The sequence below is a fragment of the Dama dama genome, chromosome 20 (assembly GCF_033118175.1).
Source record: "Dama dama isolate Ldn47 chromosome 20, ASM3311817v1, whole genome shotgun sequence".
Classification (NCBI taxonomy): Eukaryota; Metazoa; Chordata; class Mammalia; order Artiodactyla; family Cervidae; genus Dama; species Dama dama.
Genome location: NC_083700.1, coordinates 13161317 through 13177245, shown reverse-complemented (window position 1 = coordinate 13177245; position 15929 = coordinate 13161317). Strand labels below are relative to the sequence as shown.

Sequence of the window (15929 nt, the reverse complement as noted above, 5' to 3'; positions counted from 1 at the left end):
AAGGTAATAAATATGAAGGAAACTGAGATCAAGGAGAATAGCTGAAAGTCAGAGACATTAAAATAAAATCTCCAAGTGAAGGACTAGAGTGGAAATGAGAGGCAGGGTGGGAGCCCAAATGTGTGGGAGGAAAGTTTTTCTGTGATGTGCAATGTAGGTCAGAGATTTGTCAGTTGGAAGAGAGAGGAAGTTATTATAAGGGTAGTGAGAAGCAAGTTTGCTGAATTAGAGATCAAATGCCAATTCTGAGAGTCAGAAGTTCTACTTCCCATTGAAATGCTGCTTCTGCCACTTCTATTGCTAGCAGCTATTGTCCCAGGTGGTGACAATGAGCATGGTAAGAGTAACTCTCACTGTTCCCAGCCCAGGTCAGGGGCTCTGGATAAAAACATCTTGCACCAGCAATAAGGGTCTGGGCTCTCCTCTCTCCCTCCCTCTCCCCCATTCTGGAGGTTGGGGTTGGAGCCAGAAATGTTTAAGCCTCTATGTTGTTATTCAGACTCTGGGTTCTTTTCCATCCTAATTCTCTTTTTGTCCTCACTCTTCTTATCCTTCCATCACCACAGCATTACAGGGGCCAACCTCCTTCCGTCTCATCCAGATTTCAACCTTTGCCAATAGCACCTGGACTCAAAATCAAGGCTCAGGCTGGTTGGACGATTTGCAGATTCATGGCTGGGACAGTGACTCTGGCACTGCCATCTTCCTGAAGCCCTGGTCGAAGGGCAACTTCAGTGACGAGGAGTTGGCTGAGCTGGAGGAACTATTCCGAGTCTACTTCATTGAGTTCACTCGGGAAGTGCAGGATATTGCAAGTGAACTCCAGTTTGAATGTGAGTACAGTCCTCTGAACTGGGGAGATTCACGATGACGTTTCTCTTTCTCGGTTCAGACTCCCTCTGATCATGTCTTCTCCTTCTCTTTTTACCCAAGTGCATGCCTACACCCCTCCAGAGTAGTCTCCAATCCTGACTCCATACCTCCACCAGGTATCCCCGATTCTTCTTGTTTCTTGCACTCTTCTGTGACGGATGAAATCCCTCTTTTGTAGCCATCTCCTGGTTTGTTTCTGCATAGGTGGCTTCTCTCAGATCCCAAGGAAAAGGTTCCTTGTGCCTGAGTGAACTAAAGTGTGACTTCTCCAATCCATTGCTCAAGCAACTGTTGCCTGATCTCTTCTCTCAGTGTAACTCTCCCCTTTTCCCTGGAGTGCTGCACTCCTGACTCCATCACACATTGCTCCTCTTCTCCCCTCTTGCCCACCCAACTTCCTTACAAGAGCCCATCTCCACCGTTTACAATATGCATACCTCTCTGGAATGCTCATCTTTCTGAAAAGTCTCTGAGTACAGCAATTGATTTTTGGGTCATCATTTCATATCTTTGACCTTTCTCTCCATCCAAATCCAAAGTCCCATGTCCTTTCCCCATCTCTTTCTTTCTTGTGTGTTTTAAAAAAACTAGGTCTCTGTTTTCTTTTTTTATAGACCCCTTTGTGATTCAAGGCACAGCAGGTTGTGAGCTGCATTCTGGGAAGGCCATACAAAGCTTCTTGAGAGCAGGTTTTGAAGGACTGGATTTCATGAGCATCAAGAATCATTCATGCATGCCTGAGCCAGAGGGAGGCAGCAAGGCGCAGTGGTTTTGCGTACTCATTACTCAGTACCAAGGCATCTGGGGTATCATAGACACGCTCCTCTCAGAAACCTGCCCCCGATATCTCCTGGGTGTCCTCGATGCAGGGAAGGCGGAACTGCAGAGGCAAGGTTAATCCTGTTCTCTCCCCAAGACTTTCCTATTCACCTCCCACCACCTTCTTTAAATTTGAGAGTAGGAGATGCCTATGAAGAGAGGGGTTTAATCAATTCATTATTTAGTTTCCAAAGAAGTGGAAGAGGTCAAGGTCCACACTTGTGGGTTTCTGACTCTGTATGCTAGAGATTAGAGACCTGACTTGATACTCTTTCTACCCCTTCCAACCCCAGTGAAGCCGGAGGCCTGGCTGTCCAGTGGCCCCCCTCCCCGGCCTGGCCGCCTGCGGCTGGTCTGCCACGTCTCAGGATTCTACCCAAAACCCGTGTGGGTGACGTGGCTGAGGGGCGAGCAGGAGCAGCCTGGCACTCAGCAAGGAGACGTCATGCCCAACGCAGACTCGACGTGGCATCTACGAGTAACCCTGGATGTGGCGGCTGGGGAGGCGGCTGGCCTGAGCTGCCGAGTGAAGCACAGCAGCCTGGGAGACCAGGACATCATCCTGTACTGGGGTGAGGAGGAAGTGGAGCCCAGCTGGGGATGGGAGGAGGTGGTCCTCAAGAACAGAGCGGGGGACACAGGAAGGGGAGGGATTTGATGGGTGAGATATGGAGAGATGGAGGGATAGAAAGAGATGGAGGGAGAGAGAGAGCAATAGAGGGAGAGGTAGGAAGGGAGAGGCAGAGAGAGAGAAGCTGAGGTTTATTTCTGGGACTACAGTGCTGAGGGAATGAAAATAATGATCTAAGCTGTAGAATAGGTAAGGATGAAGGACTACAGACTGGGTGGGATGGGGCAAGGAGAGACTAAGCGTGGCTGTGACTACATGACATCTGGGAATAAGAGAAAGGGAACCAGAGACTTCCGTAAGCAGGTAACGGTGGTGCTGACACTCAGCTGGGCAGGAAGGCCAGGAGAACTAGTGAATGGGTTTGACGTGACATTCTTGTGTCCTCTCCATATTGCCAGGACACCCCCTGTATATTGGCCTGATATTTGTGGCAATAATAGTGCCCTCCTTGATCCTTTTGATATGTCTTGCATTATGGTTTTGGAGGCGCTGGTGAGTTTTCATTTTTAACCTTTCCTTTCTGTCCATTCTGTCACTCTTTCCCTCCACTTAGTTACTACATCATTCTAGTCTCAACATTTCCATCAGAACTTTTCCCCTTTCTTCCCAACTCACGTTTTTATGTAAATCTATTTTTTTAAAGTAATGGTAAATTATACATGACATAAAAATTACCTAAGTAGTTATTTTAAACGTACAGTTTAGTAGGATTGAGTTCATTCACATTGTACGCAAGCAATATCTAGAACTCTTTTCATTTTAAAAAACTGAATGTCTATGCCCATGAAGTCCCTTTCCTCATTCATTGCTCTTCCATCCCTTGGCAACCTTCATTTTACTTTCTGTCTACAGAAATCTGACTACTTTAAGTAATTCTTATAAGTATAATCATCACTATTTTTCTTTTTGTGACTGCCTTATTCCATGGAGCTTAGTGTCCTCATGGTTCATTCATGTAGCAACACATATTAGAATTTCTTTCCTTTTTAAGACTGTATAACAAATTTTATCTATTCATCTGCCAATGGAAGCTTGACTTGATTTGACTTTTTGGCTGTTGTGAATACCACTGCCATGAACATAGCTATACAAATATCTGTTATGTAGAGTAATTTTGTTTGCTTCTTTTCTTTTTATTTAATTAAAAAATTTTTTTGTTGGAATATAGTTGATTTAAATATTGTGTTACTTTCTGTTGTATAGCAAAATGAATCAGTTATACATATATCCACTCTTTTTAGATTCTGTTCCCACATAGATCATTACAGAGTATTGAGTAGAATTCCCTGTGATACACAGTGGGTCCCCTGTTAATTTTCTATTTTATATATATTTGTGTGTATATGTCAATTCCAGTCTTCCAATTCATCCCTCACTTCCTCTCCCCTAGTAACCATAAGATTATTGTATAAAACTGTAACTCTATTTCTACTTTGTAAATAAGTTTATTTGTATCATTTTTTAGATTCCGCATATAAACAATGTCATAATTTGTCCTCTGTCCAACTGCTTGTGTTCTTAACAGGTCATATGAGACTGTCCTGTGAGCCTTCACCAGGTCCCCTTTCCCATTTGGAGAAATTACCCAGGAGCCCAGAAACTCAGGTTGACGGCCCCGGAGTCAATCTCATTATATGTCATCAAATAATCATCATATTTGATCAAATCAGTGTTCTGATAAGCTTTAGATAAATCATAATTTATACACTGATGGAAAACGATTAAAAAATGTACATTATGAGACAATATCACTAGTAGAGTCCACACAGATTTCACAGATGTGAGAAAGAATGTATCTCAGAATAAATGTGGTGTACAGGACTAAATGGTGACATCCCTTTGACTTCTTATTTTATTTTTTTATTTTATTTTATTTTTTTCATTTATTTTTGTTAGTTGGAGGCTAATTACTTTACAATATTGTAGTGGTTTTTGCCATACATTGACATGAATCAGCCATGGATTTACATGTGTTCCCCATCCCGATCCCTGCTCCCGCCTCCCTCCCCATCCCATCCCTCTGGGTCTTATTTGACTTCTTATTTTACAACATTTTTTTCACTCCTTCTACTGAAATATCATTTGTCAAAGTGAGCTAACTGCAATTATGCCAAGATAATCGTATTTGCAGAGATGCCCAGCCTTTTAACTTAATTTCACTCTATCTGCTTGGATGATTTTCTATCCTGGAGAAGCTGAGCTCCTTCTTCATCCAGGAAGCCTTCCTTAGTCCTACAGTAGAAGTAACCATCCCTTGACTGATGTCATGCAGAGATCTACTTTACTCTTTACCCAGAACATTGCAGTTCTTTATGTTCTTCTTTTCCTTCCTATGAGTTCTTTGAAAGAAAGTTCTTTGAAAGGCTTGCTCTAAGTGAATCCTAGGCAAGATCTCTTATGTAGTGTTTGTTCAGTAAAATAATCTGCTTTGGTTGCCACATTAACAGTCTTTTCTTCAAAATCATCTCCTTCTTTTTTTCCTCTTTAGTTAATATTCTGCATTTTCCTCTTACTAAAATATATCATACTCTCCTTATTTCTACCCTGAACGCTTCTGAAGAAAACTACTTGTGCCCATACTGTAACTATAGTTTGCCTATAAAAATTCACCAGAGAAATATCTTGTTCATCTTTATTTAGTGAGAATGAATGACAGGCAGGATGTATAAGGGGTAATGGTGCAGGTAGCCTGTTAAATATTCAAGCAAATGAGTCAAGAGGACTTTTCTTTCTCTTAGGGACTTTGATATCTTTATCATGTCAGTTTGATCTCTGACTTTTGTTTACATTTATTCTTTTTCTTTTGTTTTCCTATTTCATAGTTTTATAGAAACTCCTTCTTCTTCTTCTTTTTTTTTTTCGGCCATACCACCTGGCATGGAGAATCTTAGTTCCTTTCATGGATGTAACACGTGCCCCTTGCATTGGAAGCATGGAGTCTTACCGGTGGACTACCAAGGAAGTCCTGATACTCCGTTTTAAAAAATCCAAACTCATTTTAATTAAAACAGCAGATGGTATAGAATATGAGTATATTTTTTGTAGGACTTGGGAAAGGAGGTTAGATAAAGCAGATGTTTTGGAGAAACCAGGAGTACTGGAAGCAGTTCTGCCACCTGAATATTTTAGGACGATGTGGACTTTAGGATTTGAGCAGGGTAAGGAACGACTGAAAACATATTTTTTCCTCCTCTCTATTAGCATAGCTGGTTATTTCTCCAGGATGCATTAAACTCCAACTTTAACCACTCTTACAGGGTAGGTATGCTGTTTTATGAAGTATAAAAGGCTAAGGCCAGGGCCCTCATTAGTGTGTTTCTTGGAGTGTGGACTATGAATCAGCTGCAGCAGTAGTACCTGTGAGCTTGGTAGAAGAAGACATTTTGAGGCTCCCATTCTCGAAACCTACTGAAACAAAAAAATCCTGGAATGGGGACCAGAATTCTGTTTCCTAATAGGCTTTTTGGGTTATTTGGATGTACTGTTAAGTTTAAGAATCTCTTGTCTAAAGATTTCTCAAGCCCTAAACTACTGACACTTTGGGCTGAATAATTCTTTGATATAGAAGCTTGTTCAGTGGACTGTAGGATTTTTAGCAGTTATCATTGACCTCTACTCACTAGATGCCATTAGCACCTTCCCAGTTATAATAACCAAATATATTTTCAGATAGTTCCAAATGTCCCTAGGGGGCAAAATTGACCCCAGATGAGAACAAAGGTCTGAGATAATGAACAGCATTTCACCTCCTCCTGCAATACTTGGTTGGAATAATTGGTGATCCAACCTCATGGAAGCCAATAGTTATATTTGGTGTTTGAAAAAGGAGGAACTGTCTCTTCATCTGGATGGTATGATGCCTTCAAAGCTCAAAGTTGGTACAGAATTTTGTTCCATGGGTAAAGCTGGCCCAGGAATGAAATTCTCAAAAAGAACAGAATAATGACAAAACCAAAGAGCAGATCAGTAGACTGATCTACCTCTGGATATTTTAGTTAATGAGCACAAGGAGTTTTATTTTTCTTTGTAAAACAACTAAGTTAGAGTTTTATTTGCTTAAAAGTCCTGATATTATTCTGCTTTCTGATGTTTTGCAACAACTGTCGTATCCTTTCTATACCTTTCCTCTGTTTTCTTTACTCTTCTCATTCTCCTCCTTTCCCCATGTCATCCTTCCTCAAAGGTGGCTTCTTGAATTTATGACTTTCCTCTAAAAATGTTACCTTGGAAAATGTTAATTTATTCATGAGTTTTACTATGATCTCTGGATGAGTGACTTTCAGAAATAGGTCTTAAGTCTTAAAATACAAGGGCTTTGTATGTGTTTGTGTGATGTTTTTTATTAATATACTGAAATATTAAAAAAATATTTTGCCTTTGTTGCCAGTATCTGTGTTAAATTAACTTATTAAGTTTAATATTTTATCTGTGGATCCTTTTTGATTTTCTGTGCATACTCTTATGACAACTTTAAATAAGAAAATTCCTATTGCTTCTTTCAATCCTCCTGCTATCTTTTATTGAATTTTCTTGCCCAGTTGTATTTGTTATGAATGTCAGTACACTGATGAATAGAACTGACAGCTGGCATTCTCCTCATTTTACTTAGACAAGAATTACTCAAGAGTTAATATTAGTTATGATAATTTCTATAATATTTCATGTATACTTTTTTATCAGATTAAGAATGCTTTCTTTCAAAGTTGCTAAATGTTTTTTGTTATATTATGAATGGCTAGGGGCTTATTCTTCATTTCTTGAGGTAACAAATTGTTTATATCTTTCTTTTACTTTTTTAAAATTTTATATATACTTCTTTTACTTTTAACACCATGAATCACACTTATTGATTCTCAAATGGCAAAACAAAAGCATGTTTCTAAAACTTATTTTGTTTGTAATATATTATGTGGATTCAGTTGCTAATATTTTATTTACAATGTTTAGTTTTTAAAAATTCTTATAATTTTCTCAATAATTATTTCATTGAGGGTTTTTTGCCTTATAAATTGAGATATCTTTCCTCTGTTTCCTCCAGGAAAGTTTCTGTTTTTTATTTCTTTTCATATTTTAAAAAAAATTTTGGAGGAAGAGTTTTAATTTTCACAGCTAATTTTATTTTATTTTTCATTTATTTTTATTAGTTGAAGGCTAATGACTTTACAATATTATAGTGGTTTACAATATACAATACTACAATGTTACAATATACAATATTGTAGTGGTTTTTGCCATACATTAATGTGAATCAGCCATGGATTTACATGTGTTCCCCATCCTGATCCCCCCTCCTGCCTCTCTCTCCATCCCATCCCTCTGGGTCTTCCCAGTGCACCAGCCCTGAGCACCTGTCTCATGCATCCAACCAGGGCTGGTGGTCTGTTTCACCCTTGATAGTATACTTGTTTCAACACTGTTCTCTCAGAACATCCCACCCTCACCTTCTCCCACAGAGTCCATAAGTCTGTTCTGTACATCTGTGTCTCTTTTTCTGTTTTGCATATTGGGTTATCGTTACCATCTTTTTAAATTCCATATATATGCATTAGTATACTGTATTGGTCTTTATCTTTCTGGCTTACTTCACTCTGTATAATGGGCTCCAGTTTCATCCATTTCATTAGAACTGATTCAAATGAATTCTTTTTATTGGTTAAGTAATATTCCATGGTGTATATGTACCATAGCTTCCTTATCTATTCATCTGCTGATGGGCATCTAGGTTGCTTCCATGTCCTGGCTATTATAAACAGTGCTGCGATGAACATTGGGGCGCATGTGTCTATTTCAGATCTAGTTTCCTCAATGTGTATGCCCAGGAGTGGGATTGCTGGGTCATATGGCAGTTCTATTTGCAGTTTTTAAGGAATCTCCACACTGTTTTCCATAGTGGCTGTACTAGTTTGCATTCCCACCAACAGTGTCAGAGGGTTCCCTTTTCTCCACACCCTCTCCAGCATTTATTGCTTGTAGACTTTTGGATAGCAGCCATCCTGACTGGCGTGTGATGGTACCTCGTTGTGGTTTTGATTTGCATTTCTCTGATAATGAGTGATGTTGAGCATCCTTTCATGTGTTTGTTAGCCATCTGTATGTTCTCTTTGGAGAAATGTTTGTTTAGTTCTTTGGCCCGTTTTCTGATTGGGTCATTTATTTTTCTGGAATTGAGCTGCAGGAGTTGCTTGTGTATTTTTGAGATTAATCCTTTGTCTGTTGCTTTGTTTGCTATTATTTTCTCCCATTCTGAGGGCTGTCTTTTCACCTTGCTTATAGTTTCCTTTGTTGTGCAAAAGCTTTTAAGTTTCATTAGGTCCCATTTGTTTATTTTTGCTTTTATTTCCAATATTCTGGGAGGTGGGTCATAGAGGATCCTGCTGTGATTTATGTTGGAGAGTGTTTTGCCTATGTTCTCCTCTAGGAGTTTTATAGTTTCTGGTCTGATATTTAGATCTTTAATCCATTTTGAGTTTATTTTTGTGTATGGTGTTAGAAGGTGTTCTAGTTTCATTCTTTTACAAGTGGTTGACCAGTTTTCCCAGCACCACCTATTAAAGAGGTTGTCTTTTTTCCATTATATATCCTTGCTTCCTTTGTCAAAGATAAGGTGTCCATAAGTTCATGGATTTATCTCTGGGCTTTCTATTCTGTTCCATTGATCTATATTTCTGTCTTTGTGTCAGTACCACAATGTCTTGATGACAGTGGCTTTGTAGTAGAGCCTGAAGTCAGGCAGGTTGATTCCTCCAGTTCCATTCTTCTTTCTCAAGATTGCTTTGGCTATTCGAGGTTTGTTGTATTTCCATACAAATTGAGTTTCACAGCTAATTTTAAAAAAATTAAACTATTTTTTCAAATTGTCTATTTCTTTTTTGTGTCAACTTTGGCAAGGTATGTTTTAAAAGGATTTGTACCTACAGATGGCCTACAAGCATATGGAAAGATGCTGAAAATCGTTAATAATTAGAGAAATGCAAATCACAACTGTGATGAGGTACCATTTCACATTCATTGGAACTGCTATCATTAAAAAAAAAAAAAAAAAACACACACACACACACAGCAAAAACACAAATAACAAATGCTGGAGAAGAAGAGTGTAGAGAAAATTGAACCTTCATACATTTTTGCTGGGCATATAAATTGGTACAGTCACTATTTAGAACGGTATGGAGGTTCCTCAAAACAACTAAAATAGAGTTGCCATGGACTTCCCTCGGCAGGATCCAGGGGATACCCTCAGGATGAACGGTGTCGGCGAGAGAGAGAGACGTGAGACCTGCCTTCATAGGGCCAAGTCTGCGACGGGGAGAGAGAGAGAGAGACAGACAGACAGACCAGACGGGGGGGTGGGGGGGTGGGTGGGGGGGTGGGGGGGTGAGGGGGGTGGGGGGGGTGCAGCAGGCTCTGGCAATGCTTTATTTTTTACCATGGCTTTTATACCCTAAATTAATATATTTCTAAGGGGAAGATAGTTTAACATTACATCAGCTTGTTCTTCACGAAACCAGGGTGTTTTCTGCATGCTTCTTTGTTTATGAGGGTCTTGAACATTATCTTCTGGCCTTGGGGCCTATTGACATTTTATGACCTAGGTGAATGCAAAGCTGTTTTCCCTAATCTATTCTTTAATGAACACAAAGGTCAGTCCTTTTGCAGAAGTTATCAGTTAAATTTATCTAAAAGGTTTACCACACAAAGACTCTGCAGCTCCGGTGAGGCAGCCCCTGTTTAGCATTCCTGGTTAAAATTAACAATTCTAAACCCTTACTTTTCTAAATCTTTAACTATAACCACTTTTAGAATAATATTTTATGTTCTCTAATAGGGCTTCCTCACACCCAAAGGGCTCTGTACCTATTAGGGTCTTTATGTGATCAGGTTCTTTATGCTGTTTATGACTAAGGTGTGGTGAGCAGTCACGTGCATTAGTACGCATTTGCCAAGCAGGCTAGAATGCCAGCAAAGGGGTCTAAATTGAAACACTCCTTTCATCCTGGATAATCTTATAGGATACCACCGTCCAGCGGATGAAGGAGTATTTTGGGCCTAGAAAAGAGAACAACAGTCTCAAAGGCCCCTTGCTGAATCATATGACTTCGGAGAAAACAAAGCATAACTTTGGTTCCATCCTGATGCTCCAGGCCAGTTGCATCTATCTGGGACTTATCACCCCCTGTCCGGAAACCTACCATCCCCTACACCTGCCCAGAAGACTTATCACCCCCTGCCCAACTACAAGTGTCATCTCCACAAAAGAATACTCAAAATATCCCGCCTGATTGACATTTCCCTTATCGCTTCCATAAACCTCCCTATAAGTATGAAGCCTCCCTGATCCCTTTCGGCGCTCAGCCTGGTCTTTAGGCCGACTGTCGCCCCTCCTTGCCTGAATAAAGGTAACCTACTTCTGTTGAGGTCGTCTTTCCTTTTCTGCCTCGCCGGAACTATGCCTTACAGCGGACATATTAATTAAAGTTCTAAGTTGATTCTGTTTGGAGAGAGATCGGGGAAGGCCTTCTACCTGTGTCACAGAAATTAGGGAGTAGTCTAATATAGCAAGCATCAGAAAGACAGAGATCATCTTTAAGGTGAGCGACGGGGCAGCTTTTCGAAATCCCTGAAGTCCTGATCTGCCTTGCTTGTCAGGTCTCCTCCTCACGACCTTGTCATGGGTGGGATCTCGTGTGCTGGCTCCTGGCACCAGGTAAAGAATCTGCCTACAATGAAGGAGACACAGGAGACGTGGATTCAATCCCTGGACTGGGAATAACTTCTGAAAGAAAGCATGGCAACTCATTCCAGTATTCTTGCTGGAGAATTGCATGGACAGAGGAGATAGGCATGCTCCAGTTCATGGGGTTGCAAAGGGTTATACACACCTGAAATGACTGAGCATGCACACATATGGTACATATATACAGTGGAATACTATTCAGTTGTAAAAAATAATGAAATTATGCCATTTGCAGCAATATAGATTGACCTAGGAAATTATCCTATTAAGTGAAGTAATTCAGAAAGAGAGGCAAATATATGATATTAGTTTTATATATGGAATCTCAGATATGACACAAATGAACCTATCTATGAAACAGAAACACATTCAAAGACATAGAGGACAAACTTGTATTTTCCAAGCCTGGGTGGGGGGTGGGGGTGTGTGGGATGGAGGAGGAATGGATTGGGACTTTGGGATTATTGGATGCACACTAAAATATAGAATGAATAAACAACAATGCCCATAGCACAAGGAACTGTATTCAGTATACTATGATAAACCATGATGTAAAAAAAATATAAAAAAGAATGTATATATAAATGTATAACTGAATCACTTTGCTATATAGCAGATTTTAACATTGTAAGTCAACTATACTGCAATAAAATAAATAAAAAAAACTTTGTCCAAGTTGTTCAAATTTTTAATTTACCATTGGCTTGTGCATGATATCTTTTTGTCATGTTAATGTCTATTAACATGTTTCCATGACATAATTCTTAGATTTCTTAGATTTGATGAATTTCCTAGAGCGGCTCACAGAATTCAGACATTTACTTATTAGATTACATATTACAAAAGAACAGTAACAGCAAAATGGAAGATACATAGGGAAAGATATGGGTTGAGGTTGTGGAGCTTCCCTGCTCCTTCAAGCATGCTAATCTCCGGTATTTCAACATTTTTACCAAACTGAAAGCCCTCCAAACACCATGTGCTGTGCTTAGTCATTCAGTCATGTCCAACCCTACTGCAACCCTGTGAATGTAGCCTGCCAGGGGATTCTCCAGGCAAGAATAATGGAGTGGGTTGCCATGGTTTCCTCCAGGGGATCTTCCCAACCCAGGGAGGGAACCCAGGTCTCCAGCGTTTCAGATGGGTAATTTACCAGCTGAGTCACCAGGGAAATCCCAAACATCATTCTTTTGGGTTTTTATGGAAGCTACATAGGCAAAATTGATCAAATCATTTGCTATCAGGATTAATTCAATCTCTAGTCCCTCTTCTCTCTCCAGATGTCAAGGTGTGAGACCGAAAGTTCCAACCCTCTAATCACATGGTTTTTTCCACCGATAACTCCCTTCATCTTTAGGTTTTCTAGGGGCTTTCTGAAATTACCTCATTAACTAACAAAATATGACATGATTATTGTCAACATTTAGGAAATTCCAAGGTTCCTAGGAATTCTGTGCCAGAAATGAGGACCAGTTCCAAATATATGCTTTTTATTATGAATCAAAACATTGCATTATATTACTAATTTCTTGATGTAGATGTTAATTTACATTCAGCCATTATTTTCTTATATATGTTTTTAAGGCTAAAAATTTGCTTTGAGCATGGCTTTTGCTACTTATTAGAAAGTGTGATATGCCATATTGTCTTTATCATTTCAATACATTTTCTAATGACCACTTGGACACACTAGTTATTTAGAATTTGTATTTCTGAATTTCCAGACATGGAAGGATTTTTGGTTACATTTTTCATCATTGATTTTTTAGTTTAATTCCACTTGTCAGAAAACATTTTGCATGATTTTAAACATTTGAAATTTATTCCCATTGCTTTGTGGAAAAAGGAAAACATGTCATACATTTAGCTCTATTAAGGTATAGCTGATATATTAAAAATTAAAAGTAGATGTCTTGATGAGTTTGGACATATACCTGCATCCATGATATCATCACCACAACCAGGGTACTAACTATATCCTTCACTTTCAAATATTTCCTGTGTTCCTCTGTGTATGTTTTTGTTTGGTAAGAACAGTTAACATGAGATCTATCCTCTCAGCATATTTTAAAATTCACAACAGTATACTGTTAACAATGGGCATTATATTATACAGCGGATCTCTAGAAATCAACCATCTTGCATAACAGAAAATTTATATACCATTAGAAGTCAATTTCCCTTTTCTCCCTTCTGTCCCTGGCAACTGCGATCTGATTCCCTGCTTCTTTGGATTTGACTATTTTAGATACTTCATGTAAGTCAAATCATACAGTAATTGTCCTTTTGTGACTAGTTTCTTTTACTAAGCATAATGCCTTCTAGGTTTATTCATGCTGTTGCAAATTTCCTTCTTCATAAAGACTGAATAATGTTTCACTGTATAGATATACTTCATTTTTTATCCATTCATCTGAATAAATGTTTCATATGTACATAAAAAGTATACATAATTTTCTGTTGGTAAATTAAAAAATAAATATATCAATTGTCTTATTAATTAATTGTGTTGTTCAAAACTTATACATACTTGTAGATTTGGCATTTTTATTTTACTTACAAGAATATTAAAAGAACTCACCGTCATTCTTAAACTTAAAAAAAAAAAAAATTAAAAATCAGGTTTTGCTTTATAATTTTGAAAATCTATTTCCTAGATGTGTAAATGTTTGAAATGTTATAGCTATTTTTGTGATGCATTTCCTTCTTTATACCTTATAATGCTTCCTTGTCTCTATGGCTACTTTGTCATAACTTAGTATAACCAGTATAACCATAACCAGCTATAACTTAGTAAGCCAGTTTCCTTTTGTCTAGTGTTTTCATAATATATCTTTGTCAATGGACATTTAGGTTGGTTCTGTGTCTTGGCTATTGTAAACAGTGCTACAATAAGCACTGGGGGGCATGTGTCCTTTCTGATCATGTTTTAAGTGGCTTCAACTTGGAGAGCTGATTTACAAGAAAAAGTTAGCGAGTGATCAATGATGTGGTTACCTTTCCCCAGGGCAAAAGGTAAGTCTTCCTTACAGAAAAATCTCAGACTATATGTGTAGGAATTCCCCTTCTAGGATGTGAAGTTTGATTCTCTGCCCTTGAATGTGGGCTGAACTTAGTTAGTTTCTCATTTCCAGTTCATAGAGTGTGAGAGGTAAAGCAGTAACCTGGGTGGCAAAACCTGGCAGACACAGCATTAGTCGAGTGATCTGGATTATCATTGCCAGTCATAAATCATGCTACTATCATGTGCCCCAATATGATGTGATGAGAAGGGATTGTCACACCTGTTGTATTCTTCCCTTAAACTTGCAACCCCAAACTAATTATAAGAAAATATCAGACAATCCAAAGTGGGAAAATTCTACAAAATATATGCCCAGTGCTCTTCAAAATCATTCAGGTCTTGAAAACAAGGGAAGTTGGAGAAGCTGTCACAGATTGGAGAAGACTAAAGAGACACAATAATTAAATGCAGTGTGATATCCTAGATAAGAAGTCCAAAAAAACAAATAATAAAACCAAAATAAGTAGCCAAAGTTCATAAAGTATATGAACTGGTAAGAAGGTCTACACAAGCACTTGCCACAAGAAATAGCACTTGCTCTCAGGGTCTACACTCTATGACATAAACTAAGAACAACTAAAAAAAAACATTTCCTGGAGTATGAACAGTGAAATAAAAATTTAAATAGAAATACATGGACAAGATGTTGATTTAACAGGAATGAAAAATGTAAAAGGTGAAGTCTATTATTAAATCTTCTCTTCAAATATTTTTCATCAAAAGCTTTCATGAGAAAGGGAACTAAGATGGCGGAGGAATAGGATGGGGAGACCACTTTCTCCCCGACAAATTCATCGAAAGAACATTTGAACGCTGAGCAAACTCCACAAAACAACTTCTGATTGCTAGCAGAGGACATCAGACACCCAGAAAAGCAGCCCATTGTCTTCGAAGGGAGGTAGGGCAAAATATAAAAGAAAAAAGAGAGACAATAGAGTTAGGGACGGAGATCTGTCCCGGGAAGGGAGTCTTAATAGAGGAAGTTCCCAAATACCAGGAAACCCTCTCACTGGCTGGTCTGGGGGAAGTTTTCGAATCTCGGAGGGCAACCTAACTGGGAGAAAAAATAAATAAAACCCACAGATTACATGTCTAAAAGCAACTCCCAGCAGAAAAGTATCCCAGACGCTCGCATCCGCTACCAGCAAGTGGGGGAGGAAAGGAGAAGAGCTGGCGGCATTGCTTAGGGTAAGGACGGGGCCTGAATGTCCTGAAGGCAATCGGAGGGAGCTAACGAGAGATAGCAACTTAAACTGTGGGATAGCAAGAGAGAAAGAATTAAGTTGGGAAAAGCCCTAAACTTAGGCACTACCCACTGGTTCCCAGAAGGAAGGACTGAGCAAATACCAGAGAAGAGCTAGCCGGTGGTGGACCAGCCCACCCCTCGCCGGAGGCAGGAGACAGGGGGGAGGGGAAAGGGGCAAATGCGGCCCCAGAGACGGCACCCCCTACCAAACTGCAAACAGGTTTACAGCTTCTCACCAAAGACTTCCTGAGATTCTGGATGGTCGACATCTGCCGGGAGGGTCGCAGCTAGAGACCAGCTCCCCAGAACTGACACAAGGCGCACCGGACCTGTGCGCACGGAAACTGAGGCTGAGGGAATAAGGCGCCCTGCACCCGGGGAGAGTGTGATTGTCAAGCTCCTGGCTGTCTGAGCTGCTCCGACCGGGGAAGGCACAAAACGCAGGCCCAACCGAGTCTGTGCTTTTGTGGAATATCCAAAAACCTGAATCTGAGCAGCTTAGGCCTGGGAAGTCCACACAATGCAGGGCCCGCTCCATGGAGAGCAGCCTGGAGCCTGAGCA

General features: G+C 39.6%; 1 protein-coding gene across 1 annotated transcript; it reads left to right on the top strand.

Moving 5' to 3' along the window:
- The first annotated feature begins 260 nt into the window (after nt 1-260).
- On the top strand, nt 261-4012 carry LOC133040086 (T-cell surface glycoprotein CD1b-3). The gene is made up of 6 exons (XM_061119832.1): nt 261-337; nt 567-833; nt 1488-1766; nt 1986-2264; nt 2722-2815; nt 3849-4012. Exons 1-6 carry the CDS (start codon nt 277-279, stop codon nt 3868-3870), a joined length of 1002 nt encoding a protein of 333 aa, XP_060975815.1. The 5' UTR covers nt 261-276; the 3' UTR covers nt 3871-4012.
- Nucleotides 4013-15929: the final 11917 nt, after the last annotated feature.